Raw genomic sequence first — 21,812 nt, 5'->3', positions numbered from 1 at the left:
TCTCCAGGTCAGTGAGCATGCATTGCAATTGGTCCCCTGAGTTACTAAGCAAGGCAATATCATCAGCGAATCGCAAGTTACTAAGGTATTCAACATTAACTTTTATCCCCAATTCTTCCCAATCCAGGTCTCTGAATACCTCCTGTAAACATGCTGTGAATAGCATTGTAGAGATCGTATCTCCCTGTCTGACACCTTTCTTTATTGGGATTTTGTTGCTTTCTTTGTGGAGGACTACGGTGGCTGTGGAGCCACTATAGATATCTTTCAGTATATTTACATATGGCTCATCTACACCCTGATTCCGTAATGCCCCCATGACTGCTGAGGTTTCGACTGAATCAAACGCTTTCTCGTAATCATTGAAAGCTATATATAAGGGTTGGTTATATTCTGCACATTTCTCTATCACTTGATTGATAGCGTGAATATGGTCAATTGTTGAGTAGCCTTTATGCCTGGTCCTTCGGTTGACGGAAGTCTAAGGTGTTCCTGATTCTATTTGCGATTACCTTAGTAAATACTTTGTAGGCAACGGACAGTAAGCTGATCGGTCTATAATTTTTCAAGTCTATGGCGTCCCCTTTCTTATGGATTAGGATTATGTTAGCGTTCTTCCAAGATTCCGGTACGCTCGAGGTTATGAGGCATTGCGTATACAGGGTGGCCAGTTTCTCTAGAACAATCTGACCACCATCCTTCAACAAATCTGCTGTTACCTGATCCTCCCCAGCTGCCTTTGCCCCTTGCATAGCTCCCAAGGCTTTGTTTACTTCTTCCGGCGTTACCTGTGGGATTTCGAATTCCACTAGGCTATTCTCTCTTCCACTATCATCGTGGGTGCCACTGGTACTGTATAAATCTCTATAGAACTGCTCAGCCACTTGAACTATCTCATCCATATTAGTAACGATATTGCCGGCTTTGTCTCTTAACACACACATCTGATTCTTGCCTATTCCTAGTTTCTTCTTCACTGTTTTTAGGCTTCCTCCGTTCCTGAGAGCCTGTTCAATTCTATCCATATTATAGTTCCTGATGTCCGCAGTCTTACGCTTGTTGATTAGCTTAGAAAGTTCTGCCAGTTCTATTCTAGCTGTAAGGTTAAATGCTTTCATACATTGGCGTTTCTTGATCAGATCTTTCGTCTCCTGCGATAGCTTACTGGTTTCCTGTCTAACGGCGTTACCACCGACTTCTATTGCGCACTCCTTAATGTTGCCCATGAGATTGTCGTTCATTGCTTCAACACTAAGGTCCTCTTCCTGAGTTAAAGCCGAATACCTGTTCTGTAGCTTGATCCGGAATTCCTCTAGCTTCCCTCTTACCGCTAACTCATCGATTGGCTTCTTGTGTACCAGTTTCTTCCGTTTCCTCCTCAAGTCTAGGCTAATTCGAGTTCTTACCATCCTATGGTCACTGCAGCGTACCTTACCGAGCCCGTCTACATATTGTATGATGCCACGGTTCGCGCAGAGTATGAAGTCGATTTCATTTCTAGTCTCACCATTCGGGCTCCTCCACGTCCACTTTCGGCTAACCCGCTTGCGGAAAAAGGTATTCATTAGCCGCATATTATTCTGTTCTGCAAACTCTACTAATAACTCTCCTCTGCTATTCCTAGAGCCTATGCCATATTCCCCCACTTACTTGTCTCCAGCCTGCTTCTTGCCTACCCTGGCAATGAAGTCGCCCATCAGTATAGTGTATATTGTTTTGACTTTACCCATCGCCGATTCCACGTCTTCATAAAAGCTTTCGACTTCCTGTTCATCATGACTGCATGTAGGGGCAGACTTGTACCACCTTCAATTTGTACCTCTTATTAAGTTTCACAACAGGACCTGCCACCCTCTCGTTAATGCTATAGAATTCCTGTATGTTACCAGCTATTTCCTTATTAATCAGGAATCCGACTCCTAGTTCTCGTCTCTCCGCTAAGCCCCGGTAGCACAGTACGTGCCCGCTTTTTAGCACTGTATATGCTTCTTTTGTCCTCCTAACCTCACTGAGCCCTATTATATCCCATTTACTACCCTCTAATTCCTCCAATAACACTGCTAGACTCGCCTCACTAGATAACGTTCTAACGTTAAACGTTGCCAGGTTCAGATTCCAATGGCGGCCTGTCCGGAGCCAGGTATTCTTAACACCCTCTGCTGCGTCACAGATCTGACCGCCGCCGTGGTCAGTTGCTTCGCGGCTGCTGGGGACTGAGGGCCGGGGTTTGATTGTTGTATTCATATCGGAGGTTGTGGCCAAGTACTGCACCAGGGTGGCCAATCCTGCTCTGGTGAGAGAGTGCGTTACCGGTTCTGGTCACCGGGATCAGGCCGCACTCCAGGCCTGTTTGTGCAATTTTCTCAACACACGGTTTTTTTTGTATTTTCCTGTGGAGAATTGTGCGGCAGCGGGATTTGAACCACGGTCATCTTGCACGGGAGACGGATACTCTATCGTCCCCGCAGGAGTTAAATAAAAAATTAAATTATGGGGTTTTACCTGACAAAACCACTTTCTGATTATGATCGAGGCACGCCGTAGTGGAGGACTCCGGAAATTTCGACAACCTGGGGTTCATTAACGTGCACCTAATTCTAAGTACACGGGTGTTTTCGCATTTCGCCCCCATCGAAATGCGGCCGCCATGGCCGGGATCTGATCCCGCGACCTCGTGCTCAGCAGTCTAACACCATAGCCACTGAGCAATCACGGCGGGTCCCGCAGGAGTTTTACGCCTCATTTAACCTACAGTGGTGCCCTATTTGATCAGTCAAGGTGTGCCAATCTGAGCTCGGTTATACCGCACGGATGGCACTCGGCTAGAGAACCTGGTATTTATGACCTGCACATGTGTGGCCATACGTAATTGAGGATATATATAATTTTTTTAGGAGGGTTCTCGTACAGTGATAAAATAAAGGAAAAGACATTAAAAAGAAAGAAACAAAAAGAGAAAAAAAAGGGGGGGGAGAAAAAAAAAAGAAGGAACATAACAGGTGATTTGAACTCGTGACCCTTGGATGTTGCCCGGAAAGATAGCTCAGTCGGTTGGTTCGTCAGGCCCCATGTTACTTTCAAGCGCCATAGCTCCTGCTCCGAGCCTCATACTTACGTGGAAAGGAACTGATATTGTCAGCGATAGTCGCTTTTTGTGATAGTGGTTGGAAGGCATACTTTCTTGGAAATAATGGCCGCCCAAGGAGAAGAGCGAACTCGAGCGGCTTTAGAGACTAGGAAAACTGCCTTAAAATATTTAGAATTGAGGGACGGAGAAACGGAAGGCGATATAAGCGTGCGTGGCCATGATACGGCCACGACAAACTGCCTTAAAATATTTATACTTGAGGGAAAGCTTCGTTAACAAACTATAACACGGCAATCAGCACTCGAATACGACGAGAGAAATTATTGAGACGTGGAAAACTCCCTTGAAATAAATATGGTTTGCGAGACAAATGCTTGTAAGTATTGAACCTCTTAAAAGATGAGGGGGAATAAGCGCTCACCGAGAGGGCAACGTCCGCACGAGACCACCACCAGGCACCTAACTGAGATTAGTAAGAGGCGATTGGAGGGTAGGTGGAGGGAAAGTAGGGAAACTACAAAAAAACAGGTCGCAATAGGGGATCAGAAAATTTTGCTGTGGGAGTTCATTATTATTTTTTTTTCATTGTTTAACCTAGGTAGGACAATAAGGCAGTATAATAGCTAGAGCTTAGTGGCGCAACCCACCGCCCCGTTCCAAAGGGGTCCCTCATAACATCCGTGATATTATGATATGAACCACTGATGTTTTGAACGTATGGGCTCTTATGGAAGCTTCGCTACCAGGTATATACCTTGTCCAGGCGACGACAAACGCGCGAGTGCGGTGGTGGCGCGCTGGCACCAATGCTACAGGTGAAATAGAGTTACTGTACATGCTACCAATTATATGCTACAACCCCCTGAAGAAGCAGCCGAATTGGCTCCGAAACGTCGGGCTAATAAAATTCATTTATTTGGGTGGAGTCAGTCTGAAAGCCCTAATCAATTTCACAACCAGACAGGCAATTCTGTCGAAATGTTTAGCTTCATACCAATTTGGTAGCATGTACAGCAACTCTAAGGTGAAAGACTCCACAGCGCCGCCTCGCGGCCGCAAACATTTTCCGGATTTTCTGCTTCACGCGCGCGCATTGCCCGCGCCTCCATCTCGACCCACTAGCCCTACTCTAGTACACCACACTTTATTTGTTCTATCAGCAGTGGGTGTTCTGTGTTCTTTATTGTATGGTTCTGTGGTGGAGTTGTGATGGCTGTGTTTACGACACGTGGTGAGCGAGCAGGTATACTAACTTACTTTCCTGCTGCAGTCGCTTACGAGCACCTTCAAAGGTAAACATGGATGAGCGCACAAATCAGCTCATTATACCTACGTCCGTTGCTTTATTTGTTCATGTTGTAGCGGCACGCTTGTACACACGAAGAAGGAAAAGGGTGCGGGAAGAGGTTGATTTTTTGTGTGCTCTGGCGGGTTCGCTCCATCCATTGCTTTAGTGCTGAGCCTTCTATATAGACGTCTCCCGCCTTGTAACAATATATCATGCGCGTAACTTTCTATTCGCGTCGACATTGTAATAACAAAATGAACATGGTTCTCTTTCCGGCAATTACACGGTGAAGTGCTCAAGGTATATATCCCTGGATGTTTGTACTGTCATTTGTGCAGCCACAAATAAAGTTTGCTCCAATCCAATCTAATTTGATTTACTGTGCTACTGCTGTCGTTACAGCTTCTGCTCATGTAAAGTTGTGCCCGTCAAGATCGAGCCTATCTCTGCACCGTTGACAACAATTACCTGCAAGTGCTGATTGCTGCTGGTTGCCTCAGTCAAGAAACTGGTATGTATCCACTTGCTCAAGGCATGCTGATGCTTCTAATACTTGAGCTGCTCCAGTAAAGGAAGATTGAATTAAATGTCGTTTAAATGATGCGTGACACCCTAACACTGTTGTGCTATACAGGTGGCAAGGCATATTCAGATCTAGGCCAGTAAGGCCGACCAGGTATCTGTTGGAAGTTCCCACAATGCATTAAATGTGAATATAAAATTGTCTAGGCCAGAACTCTTATAATTCTGTGCCTGATGCCATCACAAAAGAAACGTTTGAAGAATCCAGAAAATTTGTGTAGAGCTGTCCCGAGACAATGAATCATAAAGAAATAATTATGTTGCTAACTGTGACTGAATGTCCGCAGCTTTGAGTAATCTCCTTGTAGGAATACTGTTGCTTTTCAATGTATTTTGTGTCAGGTGCACTATCACTTGCCAGTTGCATCTTCAATGTCTGACTCATTGCCATAAGACTGCGTCTATCTGTACCATGCAGTTGCTACGCCACAAGCGATGTCTGTGAGTAATGGCGAAATTGTTAGTATAGATCAGGTCTTGTACATACGAAATGCCAGTCGGCCGAAACAATCACTTAAGTTGTTTCAGCATCAGAAATAGCTTTGGAAGCCTGCAGGTATGCTTAGATGTCTCGGTGTTTGTCCGAGTTGTGATCGGCAACTGTTCGTATATTGTTCTTATGGTGGTATGTTATTGAAACTTGGCCACTTGCTCTGGGCTTTATGTGTAGCACTGTCATGTACTCTGCATTTCATTCTGACATGGACGTGTGGCTGCGATGAAATCTTTTGAAGGGAATTTCTTTGGCTCTATCGACCATTTTCGTTCTTAGTTGGAGGTCTGTAATTATTGGTGGTCGGACTCTGCTAGGAATACATTCGTTCCCTTTTCCTTGTTCTCTCATTTGCTTGTTCTTTTGTTTGTTCACCCTTTCATTCCTTTAGGCTATTCGCTTACATTGACAGTTATCATCTATAGTCCCTGCACATTTTCTTCACAGAAGTTCACGCTCTAATTTACCAGCAATCTTACCAACAAGAGCGTAGGGCTTGTACTCTTTCTTGCTAACATTGCACACCTTTGATAAAGTTTTGTCACGCCTCCGTTACTACAGCAACCCATTTCTTGAGGAGTTGTACGTCACTGTTCATGACCTACAGGAAGGTTGAGCATTGTCTTTGCCTCACATGCCACATCATATCATGGCAGATGTGTTAAATATAAGTATGGGTTTGTATCTGTCCAAACTACAATCAGATTATGAAGCATGCCGTAATGGCAGACTACGGATTTTGACACCCTCGTGTTCTTTAAAGGGTCCCCATAACGGTTCAGGACCCACTGTGGTTGCTTAGCGGCCATAGTGTTGGGCTGCTACACATCAGTTTGTGGAATGGACTCCCGGCCACGGTTTCCGCATTTCAATGAGACCGAAATTCGAAAACACCCATGTTTAAGGTGCATGTTAAAGAACCCCTGGTGTCTCATATTTCCGGAGTTGCCCACTACATTGTGGCTTATAATCAGATTGCGGTTTTGACACATAAAAACATAATTTTTTTTTTAACGGTTCGAACAAGTTTTGTAGATGCATAGGGTACAGTAAACATTTGCACTGCAATTCTCCATAGCCATACATTGTCTCCTAAACTCATTTGCCAAGTGTCTCAAATAGGTTCTGCTGTCGTAAGCTTTCCACAAAGAGGTTGCTGTGCTTTCGAGTATTCAATGTGGATTGTCCTTTGCAGACCTTTCGAAGTACTGAACCGGAAGGGCTATTTTGTGTTCCTTGGCTATGCCCCTGTATTTATCCTATTCTATTTACCTCTTGTTTTTGATATTGTAACAGGACTGCAATCGCCTCACTTATTTTCTGCAGGCCTCACAAATGCGATGAGCCTAGCTGAAAGCATCACTGCCAAAATGGCATGCCATGCCCCTTCAAAGATCGGTGGTCAGGTCGAGGTTGGCATGCAGTGCAGCTTGTCTCTGGCTGACAAATCTGTCGGCTGCTCGTTGAAACCAGGGAGCGAGTCTAGGAGCGTGCAGACTACGGAGACTGTGGAACAGTTAAGCTCCACCTCAGGTGGGCAGCGACCGGCACTTCTCTTACGTTTGCTTGCTTGTGTGTGTGTGGTAAACGGCCAAGTCTGCCTAGCTTGGCACAACTTGCTCAAGTGTGTGCGATGTTCTGTTGCTGATGAATAACTAACAGGTTTTTTATTCTTGTCTGTATACTGATTGAGGCAAAATGCAAAAAGAATGCTCTGCTGAGCACACTGAAGCACCTTAGATTGCAGAGCTTAATGCAGAGCCGTCTTGACCTGGTGTTGTAGCCCTTACATTGCTTTCTGATAACCTCACACCCAGTGATTCCTTTAGTTATGTATTCTTATTCTTCTGATTATTTCCGTCTCATGATCCGGATCCGCCGTCACTACCTGCCCTAAGTAGATGTATTCCCTTACCACTTCCAGTGCCTCGCTACCTATTGTAAATTGTTGTTGTCTTCCGAGGCTGTTAAACATTACTTTAGTTTTCTGCAGATTAATTTTTAGACCCACTCTTCTGCTTTGCCTCTCCAGGTCAGTGAGCATGCATTGCAATTGGTCGCCTGAGTTACTAAGCAAGGCAATATCATCGGCGAATCGCAAGTTACTAAGGTATTTTCCATTAACTTTTATCCCGAATTCTTCCCAATCCAGGTCTCTGAATACCTCCTGTAAACGCGCTGTGAATAGCATTGGAGAGATCGTATCTTCCTGCCTGAGGCTTTTCTTTATTGGGATTTTGTTGCTTTCTTTGTGGAGGACTACGGTGGCTGTGGAGCCGCTATAGATATCTTTCAGTATTTTTACATATGGCTCATCTACACCCTGATTCCGTAATGCCCCCATGACTGCTGAGGTTTCGACTGAATCAAACGCTTTCTTGTAATCAATGAAAGCTATATATAAGGGTTTGTGATATTCCACACATTTCTCTATCACCTGATTAATAGTGTGAATATGGTCTATTGTTGAGTAGCCTTTACGGAATCCTGCCTGGTCCTTTGCTTGACAGAAATCTAAGGTGTTCCTGATTCTATTTGCGATTACCTTAGTAAATAGTTTCTAGGCAACTGACTGTAAGCTGATCGGTCTATAATTTTTCAAGTCTTTGGCGTCCCCTTTCTCATGGATTAGGATTATGCTAGCGTTCTTCCAAGATTCCGGTACGCTCCTTATCCTTATCATACACTCTTAAACAAATGTGCACCCTTTAGGGTGTATATTTGCCACACAACAATAATCGTCATCTGCCTTGCTTGCGTTTCCTTTCTCGAAAATGCTGCACTCATTGCTTTCCTGTCGAGAAGGCACTGTTATGCTGATAACGCGCATGCCGTTTGTGACTTGAAAGTACCTAGCTTGCAGCGTTAAGAAAGGAAATGCGTACAAGACAGATGATGATTATTGTTGGGTGGCAAGATACAACCCAAAGGGCGTAATTTTGTTTAAGAGTGTAGCATCCTGATTCGAGAGGCTGGGCCGAACTCCTATCATTAAGTGCTGAAAGACCCGATTGCCCTCAACACAACGCATAGGCTTATTTAAAATGACATGCTCAGTGACTTCCCCAAACACAATGTCAAGTAAATGGTTCTGAGATTTTGAAGCCCAATGGCCCTAATCGGTTTGGGTATCATAACAGTAGTTGCTTGTTTCCAGTCTTCCGGGAAAAAGCTTTCCTTCCATCGGCTGTTGATCTACCACATAAGAAACTCAGTGGACCCCTCGTCTAAATTCCGTAACATTTTATTCGTGATGCCATCCGGCCCTGATGGCTATTGACCATTAAGATCCTGCAGCGCGCCGCCCACATATCACTTTCGGTAAATTCCTCATCCATAACTTCATTTCACTTTGTTCCAAAATCACGTCATGTGTGTCGTGCTAGGTCTCCAATGGTAGGTATCTGTCAGCCGAACCATTCAGCAACGCCTGCTCCGTGGAGTCCCGACACACCTGATGGCCCAGTTTACCTATCACTTTCCTCTGATGGTGTTTAGTTTTTGTCTCATCTGGTAAATGTCTAAGCAAACTCTGGACGCCTCCCCTCTTATTGTGACCATCAATATAGAGGTGCATACTTCATCCAATTGCTGCTTGCACAGTACCCCAACAGTGGTCTTCAATTCAAACGCTTTCAAACGCCTCAAAGAATCAAACACTTTCTTGTAATCAATGAAAGCTATATATAAGGGTTGGTTATATTCTGCACATTTCTCTATCACTTGATTGATAGTGTGAATATGGTCTATTGTTGAATAGCCTTTACGGAATCCTGCCTGGTCCTTTGGTTCACAGAAGTCTAAGGTGTTCCTGATTCTATTTGCAATTACCTTAGTAAATACTTTGTAGGCAACGGACAGTAAGCTGATCGGTCTATAATTTTTCAAGTCTTTGGCGTCCCCTTTCTTATGGATTAGGATTATGTTAGCGTTCTTCCAAGATTCCGGTACGCTCGAGGTCATGAGGCATTGCGTATACAGGGTGGCCAGTTTCTCCAGAACAATCTGTCCACCATCCTTCAACAAATCTGCTGTTACCTGATCCTCCCCAGCTGCCTTCCCCCTTTGCATATCTCCTAAGGCTTTCTTTACTTCTTCCGGCGTTACCTTCGGGATTTCGAATTCCTCTAGACTATTTTCTCTTCCATTATCGTCGTGGGTGCCACTGGTACTGTATAAATCTCTATAGAACTCCTCAGCCACTTGAACTATCTCATCCATATTAGTAATGATATTGCCGGCTTTGTCTCTTAACGCGTACATCTGATTCTTGCCAATTCCTAGTTTCTTCTTCACTGTTTTTAGGCTTCCTCCGTTCCTGAGAGCATGTTCAATTCTATCCATATTATACTTCCTTATGTCAGCTGTCTTGCGCTTGTTGATTAACTTCGAAAGTTCTGCCAGTTCTATTCTAGCTGTGGGGTTAGATGCTTTCATACATTGGCGCTTCTTGATCAGATCTTTCGTCTCCTGCGATAGTTTGCTGGTATCCTGCCTAACGGAGGTACCACCGACTTCCATTGCACACTCCTTAATGATGCCCACAAGATTGTCGTTCATTGCTTCAACACTAAGGTCCTCTTCCTGAGTTAAAGCTGAATACCTGTTCTGTAGCTTGATCTGGAATTCCTCTATTTTCCCTCTTACCGCTAACTCATTGATCAGCTTCTTATGTACCAGCTTCTTCCGTTCCCTCCTCAGGTCTAGGTTAATTCGAGTTCTTACCATCCTGTGGTCACTGCAACGCACCTTGCCGAGCACGTCCACATCTTGTATGATGCCAGGGTTAGCGCAGAGTATGAAGTCTATTTCATTTCTAGTCTCGCCATTCGGGCTCCTCCACATCCACTTTCAGCTATCCCGCTTGCGGAAGAAGGTATTCATTATCCTCATATTATTCTGTTCCGCAAACTCTACTAATAACTCTCCCCTGCTATTCCTAGTGCCTATGCCATATTTCCCCACTGCCTTGTCTCCAGCCTGCTTCTGGCATACCTTGGCATTAAAGTCGCCCATTAGTATAGTGTATTTAGTTTTCACTCTACCCATCGCCGATTCCACGTCTTCATAGAAGCTTTCGACTTCCTGTTCATCGTGACTGCATGTAGGGGCAGACTTGTACCACCTTCAATTTGTACCTCTTATTAAGTTTCACAACAGGACCTGCCACCCTCTCGTTAATGCTATAGAATTCCTGTATGTTACCAGCTATTTCCTTATTAATCAGGAATCCGACTCCTAGTTCTCGTCTCTCCGCTAAGCCCCGGTAGCACAGGACGTGCCCGCTATTTAGCACTGTATATGCTTCTTTTGGCCTCCTAACTTCACTGAGCCCTATTATATCCCATTTACTGCCCTTTAATTCCTCCAATAGCACTGCTAGACTCGCCTCACTAGATAATGTTCTAGCGTTAAACGTTGCCAGGTTCATATTCCAATGGCGGCCTGTCCGGAGCCAGTGATTCTTAGCACCCTCTGCTGCGTCGCAGGTCTGACTGCCGCCGTGGTCAGTTGCTTCGCAGGTGCTGGGGACTGAGGGCCGGGGTTTGATTGTTGTGTTCATAGGAGGTTGTGGCCAAGTACTGCACCAGGGTGGCCAATCCTGCTCTGGTGAGGGAGTGCGTTACCGGTTCTGGTCACCGGGATCAGGCCACACTCCAGGCCTGTTTGTGCAATTTTATCAACACGCGGATTTTTTTTTTTTTAATGCGGTGGAAAATTGCCGGCACCGGGATTCGAACCATGGACCTCTTGCACGCGAGGCGGGTGTTCTACCTCTACGCCACCGCTGCACCTCTGCACCTGCACCAAAGTAATCACAAGTGTGTAATGATCGCTACCAAAATCTACACTAGAATAAGACCAGGACGAGTCCACCACCCCCCGAACAAAACTCAGGTCCGATATCGAATCTCTACATATCAACTTGCCGCATCTGATAAGATACAAAGGGTCTGTAATCAATGTTATATTCAAGTCTAGTGCTTGCTGTCGTAGTCACTGCCCCTTAATAGTGCTACAAACATACTTCCACACATGATACAGTGCTTTAAAGTCCCCTCCAATAACCGACCAGCCATATTGGCTCCTTGGTATAAAGAAATTTGAAACTCTGCGTCGTGTTTCGGGTGCTACTGTACAGGTGAAGCAGGTAAACGCTCTTCTGACATGTCCTTTGCCAACCTAAAATTAGCTCCACCATAATATATTCAACCTTGCAATCCGCCATGTGAAGATCATTCTTAATATATGCCAACATCCTATTAATGAGAGTTGCGAGTCCTCTAGCATGCTCATTATCCTTAACTTTGCTTTGAAAACCATTAAAGTCACGCTAGACATCAGTGTTTCCTGTAACATAACCTGAAGTTTCACACCATGCGTTCTAACAAGCTGCTGCAGGGATGCCTTCTTATTACTAGACCCCTTACGATTCCACTGCCAAATACTAAATGGACTAATAGAGCCGTCTTGATCATGTAAATTCGGTGAACTTGTTTTGAGCTTAAAGGGACACTAAGAACAAATATTAAGTCAAGCTAAAGTAATAGATTAGTGCTCGAGAATTACTTAGCGGAATGCCTAAGTTCTGATATTAAGGGTTTTGGGAATGATGCTGAAATTGTCCTGTTAGGTGACAAGAATGCCCACGCACAGGGTCTAGATGGCTATACCAACAACAAGGAGAAGTCAATGCTAGAGGGTTGTGAGCAACAAGCAGACCACGGGGGAATTGGGAAACCGGCAATCGACATTACTGCCTGATGACAGAAGGAATTCATGATAAGATGAGAGAAATGATAATTGACGAGGAAGGGTATAGTAGCACAGGAAGTGACCATAAACGCATCATTCTGAAACTGAGATATGCAGTTGCGAAAGAGAGCAAGGAGAACAAAATGTCCAGTCCACATTCGAATGCTGAACAAATAGCAAATGTAGCCACAAGAGTCTAGGAAGAATTAGGCAAATTGCCAAGCAATGAGTTGGAATACAGTGAGCTTCTAAATGTAATAACAAAAGAAATGCAGAAAGAGACCAGCATGTTCATTGGCAAAAAGTTACCGAAAAGCTGGTCAAACAGGGAGATACGAGAAGCGATTTCCGAACAATAGAAAGCATCCCGAGAGCACAGGCAGGCAAAGAAGGCGCAGTTGCCGCAAGAAGAAGTAGCCAGTAAATGGGAAATATACCAGGAGAAAAAGTTTATGGTTCAAATACTGATGCAAGCAATAATAAAAGGTGAAAGTGAACGTTGGTTGTCAGAAAGACGGGAGAAAAAGAAGGCCGCAACTAGAATATTTTGGCACCACATAAACTTATTAGGTAGGAAGTCTGAAACAATACAACATATCCTAGAGGAAGATAGAAACAAATTGGAAGGGAACGTGGCATTAAATTGCCTCGGAAAAATAACAGCCGAATCTTTCCAAGGCACTGATGAGGCTTTACTTGAGCAAAGAAAGAGCATGAAAGAGAACAGATGGGAAAGGAGCTGGTGCCCACAAATTTCAACTGGAAGAAAGCCCAAGAAAAAATTCCGAAGCCAACAGCCACAGGGCTAGACAAAGTTACCGTTAGGCTGATTAATCAACTAAGTCCAAAAAGTAAAAAAACCTCGTGGAAAGCAGTAGAAAAAAGTTTAAAAGATAGACGAATACCAGACAGTTGGCGACAAAGTAGAATGAATTTAATTTGTAAAGGTAAGGGGGAGAAAGACAGAATTCACTCGTATAGACCGTTGACCATTGCATCGGTAATATACAGGTTAGCAATGCAGGTAATTAAATTAAAGCTGGAATAATGGGCAGAGAATAATGGCATTTTAGAGGAACTGCACGATGGCTTCATAATAGATAGGCGTCTGGATTATAATTTTTTCTCCATGCTCAGTCTATTGAAGTGTTCAGAGTAGAAAAGAAATGGTTGTTTGTGGCGTTTTTAGAAATCGCAGGAGCAACCACGTAGGCCACAACATTTTGTGGGATATTCACGACGGGGAAGGCTTAGGTGTCAATTGTCTAGAGCTTTTAGGAGAGATTTACCTAGAAAATACCGTTTGCATTGAATGAGAAGGAATGATAAGCAAGGAGAAAGTTCATATCAACAAGTGACTGAAGCAGGGGTGCCCGTTATCCCCACTGCTGTTTATGATGTACATGGTAAGGAGGGAAAGGGAGCGAGAAAGAAGTCATATCGGGTTTAATCTCTCATACAAACAAGCCGGTACAGTAGTAGAGCAGCAGCTTCCAGGTTTGTTTTATCGGGATGACATTGTGTTGCTAGCTAACAGACAGCGGGACATGCAATGTCTGACTTATTCTGTGGAAAGGAAGGCGATAAGTTACGTCTGAAATATAGCGTTAAAAAAATGGGGTGTTATAGTATTCAATAAAAACAGCGAACAGACAGTGATAATACCACGCGAGGAAATATCTCGCGTAAAAAAATACAAATACCTTGGTATACGAATAAACGAAGGCAATAAATATATGGAAATACAGGAAAAAGGAATAAAGTAAAGGGGTAGAGAAATGCGGCCATAATGAAACACAGAGCAATATGGGGATGCAATAGATACGAGGTGCTGCGGGGTATGTGGAAAGGTGTAATGGTTCCAGGACTTACTTTTGGAAATGCGATTGTTTGCTTGAAATCAGGGGTACACTCAGGACTCAATGGCAACCAAAGGTCAGTGGGATTCCATGCATTGAAGCTGTCCAGGGTGATATGAGCTGGACAAGTTTTGAAGTGAGGGAAGCTAACAGAAAAATTAATTATGAAGAATGACTTGGGAATATGGAAGAAAGTAAATGGATTGGGAGAGTGTTCAGTTATTTGTACAGGAAAAACATTGATTCACAGTGGAGGAAAAGAACTAGGAAGATTACCAGCAAGTATGTGGCCTGTGTGGCGAGAAACACAGCTACAAAGAACTCGTCAAGCGAAAAGTCAGAGGGTGACATAATCTCGTGGGTGGTGGCAATGGGAAAGAACCCTATTATGAGTAACTACTTAAGAGGAAAAAACGAAATCTGGAAAGAAACAATTTATGATAACTTAAAGGGAAGCTCATTACTTTTCGAAGTGAGATCAGAAGGCCTTAGAACACGCACCTAAAAGTGAGATATAAGAAGGAAGAAGAAGTATGTGCTTGCTGCGGTAAAACCAGGGACACCATGGAGCATGTTTTATTAGAATGTGAAGATATCTGCCCAGCGGTCTATTTAGGAATCACTGGCCTCCTTGACGCCCTTGGGTTCAGCGAGAGCACAGGAAAAGTAAACGTGTCCGCAATAGAGATTAGTAAACGGCGGTTTGTAGCTTGGCGAAAGAAAAATAGGTAAACTAGAAACAACGGTGGTGGACAAAAACAAAATTCGCAGTAGGGTTTCAGAAACTTTGTATATGAGAATTCACTGTGTGTTTTTTTTCTTCTGCTTTCGTTAACATAGGTAGGGCACTGGGGATTAAAATAACAAGAGCTTGGTGGCGCAGCCCATCGCCCCATTCCAAAGAGGACGCTCGTAACATCCTCACACGCATCACACGCGTATATATATGTATACATATATAGATATGGACACCCTCCCTGCAGCCGAGGGGTAAGTTGGGCACGGTGTGAAACTAGTGTGTCTGTCATTCCTTCAGAGCCAGCGATGGTGCTTGGCAGGGCCGTAGCCAGGGGGGGGGGGCTTATGGGGCTTCAGCGCCCCCCCCCCCCGAAATTTTTTCGTGCTGTACATGCACCGCTGACCAAAGCAACCCCCAGTGCCGCAAATTATTCTGGATTTTGTCTAGAACGTCTTTTTCACGCTCTAAAGGCCATTTCACTGCGAAAATTGCGAACTCGGGCTGGATTACGCGGCAATGCCAATACACCGGGAGTCACATAACGCAAGCAGCCCCATCCGAGCACAAAGTTTCAGGGACGTTTTGATGGCGAACGGGATCGCCGCGGCATCTCGCGGAGGCCGCGGAATCTACACTCTATCATGGAATCTACGGACCGCGTGGCTGTCAATTCCGAAACTTTATGGGTATAAAGTTCTCATAAATTTTTTATGCGAAACGTGCATTGACATTTCCAAACGTGCGCTTTAGATTTTCAATTGCGGAACTGCAATTGAAAATTATGTTCCCATAAATATTTGACGCCAAAGGTTCATTAACATTTCCAAAGTCGTTAATCGGGCCGTACAACGGGACAAGCCAAATCAACACACTATCAGACAAGTTGACAAAGCCCGCAGCGAGGCCCGATGAGACGAAGCGTTGTGGTGGTTCATTCGCGCCATCATGTTACATAAAAAAATATCAACATTTCTTTTCACCTGCACCAGAGCATCCAGTGAAGACACTAAAGCCAGCCAAGGCAACTACGTTCTTATTTATTTTTTTTATTTTGACATTTAATTGCGATGACTCATTGAGCCTCTTCAGTTTTCTTGTTCTCGCTCCCCTACCCGCGGGCTGCCAGAGCCAGCCAGAGCGCATGCGTTTTTCTCGTGTTGCCCCGACCACCGCGCGGCGCACTTCGGCGCGCGTTCGGTTTTCTCTGGCTGAGTGCATTTTCGCCTGGCAGAGTTTTGGACGCTTTCTAGCTAGCAGACGAGAAAAAAAAACAATGGTCGCTCACCGCCATCACTGTGGGGACTTGATGGATTGCACCGCGTTCGCTTGAGCGCAACCTTTCCAGAAAGTCTTGTCTAGCCGGTGTAGGATACCGAGCAGTATGGGCATGGTTCTTGGTGGACCAAGCATCTCGTGTTTTCTTCGATATTCCTTTAACAGCCACATTAATTACCCAAAGTAGGCATTCGATTGTGACCAACATACTTTCCTTTCCGTTTTTTTCCATTACGGTGCCCCTGCCCCACAAAAGAAAAAGAAGACGTTGCAGCACAGCGAATTGTCGCGTGGTGAAAGTTCTATTTTGTTACTTCTTTTGCGGAATGTAATGGGCCATGGGACGCTTCAGCTGCTGGATATGCTTATTATATTATTGCAATAGCAGATATATGGACACTCTAGGCGCATTCCTGCCGTCGCCCTCATGTTCCGTATAAAGTCCAAGAGCGATAACATCGTGACCGTGCGCTGCATGCTGCATGTGCGAGTGAAAGCGCACGAGAAGGGGGGGCTGGAATGGGTGAGTCGACGATAGTGGCTCAGTCTTGTGTGCGCAAGGGAGAAAAGTGAGGAGCAAGCGCGATACATTGGGGGGCGTAGATGGAATGGGGGAGGGATGTAGGATTCTGTGAATCTGTGATTGCGCAACATGTTTATTTGCCTTGTTTGACCCATTATATACCGTGACATTTTCTTACATACATAGATTTATTTTAGACTTATGCGTATGCTTAGATATCTTGTTGCGAGGTTTTGTGCATACGTGCAGTGAACTTTGTTTCCAGTGGCACTTTTTTGCCCTTTCAGCTAGCTGTATCTTCGCATTTGTATATTCCATTGTATCTTTGCATTTCTAATATATGAGGGTGAGTCAAATGATAGCGAGCCTACCCACCCTGCGCAATTATTGCTCTGTTCATTATCTGCAAGGCCTGCGCGTAGCACGCAGGCATCTCTCATTTACAAAATTGGCACACAGGTGTGAGGATAAATGTTCTTTAATGCACTCATACACTGGGTTGAACATGGTTGCGAGACAAAATGGATGCTCCAGAAGTTGAGCAGCGTGGTGCCGTGAGGTTTTCGACTGCTGAAGGTGTTTCCCAAAAAGAAATTAGTCACCGTAAGGCTGCCGCGTACATTGAACATTGCATTTCATTGGCCACTGTGAAGCGTTAGAACAAACGGTTCAAAGAAGGACATGAAAGTTGCAAAGACGATCCCAGACCGGACCAAAGCCATCGTGCAATCACCCCTAACAAAAATGCAAAGGTTTTTGATGAGCTGATGACACAAGAACAGAGGATAAGCATTGATGAACTTGCAGGGCGTGTGAACATGAGTCACGGTTCAGTTCACCGTCACCGTTCATGCCATAATTCATGAGCATCTCGGTTATCGCCTTTTGTGTGCGCAATGGATGCCCAAGATGTTGAACCACCGCCAGAATATGGAGAAGTTCGGCGCTGCCTTTACTCATCTGATCCGGTATCACAATAAGGGTAACGATTTCTTCTCTGCAATTGTGATCGGAGACGAACCATCATGCCACTACTACGAGCCTGAAACACGACGGCAAAGCTTACAATGGAAACATTCGAATTCACCACCCCCAAAGAAAGCAAAGGCAGTCATTTCCGCCGGAAAGGTGTTCTTGACTTTTATTTTTCGATCGTCAGGGGCCATTACTGATAGAGTTTGCTAAATCTTGAGAGACTATCAATTGTTTCCGATATTGTGAAACGCCGGATTGGCTACGTGTCGCAATCAAGAACAAACTACGTGAAAAATTTACGAATGGGATCATCTTGCCCCACGACAATGCCCGTCCCCACGTCGATGATGTGGTTAATACAAAACTGGCAAAGTTCAAGTGGGAAATGCTGCAACATTCGCCATAGAGCTCAGACCTGTCGCCTTGTGACTTCCACATTTTGGGGCAACCGAAAAAACAGCTCAAGGTAACCAGATTCGTCTCGGACGATGACGGGAAAGTCAGTTGCAGATGTTTTGAAGCAACAACCCAAGGAGCTTTATGAGACGGAAATTACGCGACTCGTTAGTCAATGGGACAAATGTCTAGATGCTCATGGAGGCTACTTTTAAATAAAGTACCCCGTTTGTCATATATTCGCAATGGCTCACTTTCATTTGACTCGCCCTCGTATATTCTGCAGAACTCCTGCTTTCTATACGTGCTCTCTGTTGCAACTATAATTTCGGTGCAATTACTCACGCTACACGACCGGTGACAGCTGCTCCTGCGTAATACATTGGAACAAATGACAGCGTCATTTAGATTTTTCACTGGCCGTTGCATATGTACAAGAATGTAAACAAGGATCTTGAATGACAAAGTTTCATTAACATACTTGTCCTCAACTTGTTCATATCATGGCCTTTACATTTTTTTACATCAGCGGCATGCACTGCTTTGCTGGTCTCGAACTGATGTAGTTCTAAAGATCGTGTGATATTTTCTTTACTTACCAAATCGACAAAAAACATGGAAGCATTGACATCAGTTATGTTGGGCACAGTTTTTGGCACATGCGAGTATAAAATTTTGTTTAAAAAATACATATTTTGCTTGTATTGACAGTGCGTAGCGTTCAATAATTCATTTGCAGCATCTTTGGCAATGGCAATGCATTTATTATTCATGTATTTGATCCCTAGGCAAATTGTTTGAGAGGGAGCTTTAGCTTGGGCCCAACTCCGACGCGGCCTATTCAGATACATGTAAAATGCAGAAACGCTTTTCTGAGATAACTCCTGAATTGCTTTTAATGACATTTGTTGCATTTGAGAGAGTAAGTTAAATTGTAGTGCCTGTTGGAAGCGGAATTTCAATTGAGGGCCCGAACTTTGTTTAAAATATTTTGAAAAATTCGAAACTTCGTAAGAAATAGAAGCACGAAGTTTACAAATTAATAGCTCTGCATCAACAACATATATCGCGGTTCTGTAAACACCATCCATTAAACCAGTCAAAGCAGACAAATTCGATGTCTACTTGTATCTTACGTGAATTGGTTATGTTATGTACAAGGGTTCTGTAAAAGCCGTATTTCCATAATACTTAATTATTTAAGACTCATGTGTAACATCAATTTTGTCTGCTCTAGATGTACTATTATGTGCAATTCACGTAATTATGATATAAATTTTCATTGCTTATTTACAGAGTTGTAAACTTCCTTGTCTCGTTTTCTGAAAATTTTCGATTTTTGCCACTTCTCAATAAAATATTGACAACCTAAATCGAAAATTCGAAACAAACAATCACTAGAATCTGAGTTTTTCTTTTCAATGCAACAAACCTCATCAAATTTGGTGCCGTGGCTGCCGAGAAAAACGAATTCTCCTTCTACATGCAGGGTTCGCACAGCCCCTTGAAACCCTTGAATATCCTTGATATTGACAGTATAAGTTCAAGGGCCCTTGAAACTACTTGAATACCCGTGAGCTCCTTGTAATCCTTGAAAATCCTGTGGGATTTGTTCCGATAGAGAAAATTAATGACGTACCTCTGCAAGTCACGCTGATTTTAAAGGCCCTTTCGCTTACGAATGCCCATGAAAACAAGCTGTGTCGATTAAAGGGCAACATCAAGAAGTTTCGGTTTTAAATCCCGCAGCCCCTACGTTGTCTGGCAACTAATATGCATCGGAAATCGAATCCAATCCAATGCGAGGCATATCGCTCGGTCGGTTACAGTGCCTAGAATATACTCTAGTGCACCGTCCACTGAGCGTCTGCAATGCGTTGATTGCAATGCGTAGTTTTCGCGCCTTGCTGCCGCTTTCGTTGCAGCCTCTTTTCTTCTTGTGAGTGGGTGTTTTGCGTCTATGTGTGCGCTCGTCTGTCAAAAGAAACATTAAACAGGTCGCGAAACTGCGATTTCCCAGACAGACGTGGAAAGAAACGGCTCCTCTCATTACCCAGCGCGTCCGCAGACCCCGAATGTATCGTGGATTGAGACAAGAACATAACAGAGGCAGATCGCTGGGCAAATGGGGAGGCTCGCGTCGTGTCTCGCCTGAAGTCTGCCCATGCCTCAGCATGGTCCGGCAGTCTCATAGTACAGCGCACCAAGCGGCCTGCGGCGGCAGGCGTCACTCTCGGTGCTACCGCGACACCCGCGCTCGGCGCACTAGTGAGTGCTCTTTTAGGCACTATAGTTGGACCGTCTGTCGGCCTCGTGCGCGCCATTTCAGTGAAGTTCGTGTTTGCGTTGTGTGTTTGCTTTGACAAGATAGGCGTCTTGCGCTGGAGTTTGAGGTATAGTAGCGGCGCCTGGTGGCAGCGTGGGAAACGACATCTGGGTCGTACCAGCTTGGGTCGTATTGAACCCTGGCTGTGGCGAAGCACGTTTCTAGGCCAAGTTTTGCGTCGATTCGCACTTTTTTCTGTCCTGTTGCGAGTGTGAAAAGGCTCGTCACTTCTCACAGACCACGCTGCGAACTCGCCGCAGCCTATAGTTTAACGAAAACGGAATCTCCGTGTGCCATGGGACGTAATGGTAGGAGCAGAAGGAATCATTGACGCCGATCCGGAGAGACCTAGCCCAGCCTCGAAAAGGCGTCACTGTCATTACTTCTGCGTCGTGGGCTGCCATGAACAAGAAGGCCTGAATCCCAACATCAGATTCTACCGTTTTCTTTCAAGGCCTCACGAAGTGGAGCGTCGGGCGCGCTGCATAGCTGCAGTTCGGCGTGCTGAGTAAGCGAAACTTCGCGCCATGCTGACTGCTTTGCCTGTCTTGAAGCTTGCTTGATTATCTGCGTTCTAAAGTTCGGTCTTTTGCACATACAGTCCCGACAGCAGACCGACAAAGCAGCAGGCATGGCAGGTAATTCACGATTCGAGACCCGGCCACAGCGACAATTAACAATTCGACCGATGCGAAGTGGTGAAGTGTGTGCAAATGAGCACAAATGGTCGGGCTCATTCGATGACAATTCACTACTCCACTACGAGCAGCACAGGTTAAGAGAGTTAAATGTGCTCATCCTTGATCTCAAGCCAGCACGTTGAGGCAGCGCAGCAAGGCAGTATTGATTGCAGCACATCGATGTTCGAGCTCTGTCATTAAAACCTACATCAAGCGAGCAGCGCACGAGCTCGCGCTGCAGCGCGATTCGCACGTACGTGCGAGCTCATATGCAATGCAGCAGTTATTACCAGTTATTAAAAGGGACAGATGGCTGCTACTATAACGCAGGCATAACTACTTTCTTAGCGGCATGCAGTCAACAAAGATTGCAGGAGGCCCGCCGTTTCGCGGCATGTCGAAAGACCGCTGCCGTCGCGGCGCATACGATCGTGCACTCGAGCAGTTCGTACATCGCGGCGCGTACCGTCGTCTGCTTGAGCAGTTCCGTACACATGATGCCTCTTATCGCTGCTGTGGGTTCACTTATAGCAAGCATTTCCACGCGTTTGTGCGCCTGAATCTAGCAGCTAGCGTGCAAACTTTACCTGAAGTTCCACTTCGTACGTGACTTGCTTCACTTGCGATTGACACGGTGCTAAAACTTCGCTGCCTAATTCTTGAACGATGACACGTATTCGGCACTGCATAATTTCTTGCCTTTACGAAGCGTGCCACCCCTGAAAAAAATCTTCGGCGCCCGATATTTGCTGCAGGCCGTGAAACAACACAACCGAAAGTGGCGGGTCCATATTGTAAACGTGCTTTCCAAAGCAGACGACCGAGCTTGGTA

The 21,812-nt window shown here is 44.9% G+C and overlaps 1 protein-coding gene across 7 annotated transcripts in view; it reads left to right on the top strand.

Annotated features, from left to right (window-relative positions):
• Positions 1-21,812, top strand: part of LOC142590453 (uncharacterized) — a 95,259-nt gene that overhangs the window by 44,277 nt on the left and 29,170 nt on the right. For 3 of the 7 annotated variants that reach the window (XR_012830152.1, XR_012830153.1, XM_075702576.1), the window contains exons 1-3: positions 4,203-4,380; positions 4,779-4,887; positions 6,778-6,984. Coding sequence is in view for 2 of the 7 variants with exons in the window: in XM_075702576.1 (XP_075558691.1) it covers positions 6,792-6,984 (193 nt within the window). In the remaining 5 variants the exon portion in view is untranslated. Of the gene's footprint in view, positions 1-4,202; positions 4,381-4,778; positions 4,888-6,777; positions 6,985-14,906; positions 15,057-21,812 lie in introns of those variants that run through there. The other 4 variants (XR_012830154.1, XR_012830155.1, XM_075702577.1 and 1 more) reach the window with 4 other exon arrangements.

Source organism: Dermacentor variabilis, chromosome 8, assembly GCF_050947875.1.
Source record: "Dermacentor variabilis isolate Ectoservices chromosome 8, ASM5094787v1, whole genome shotgun sequence".
NCBI classification, from domain to species: Eukaryota; Metazoa; Arthropoda; class Arachnida; order Ixodida; family Ixodidae; genus Dermacentor; species Dermacentor variabilis.
The sequence above is the reverse complement of the archived record's forward strand: the minus strand, read 5'-3'. Positions and strand labels throughout refer to the sequence as shown.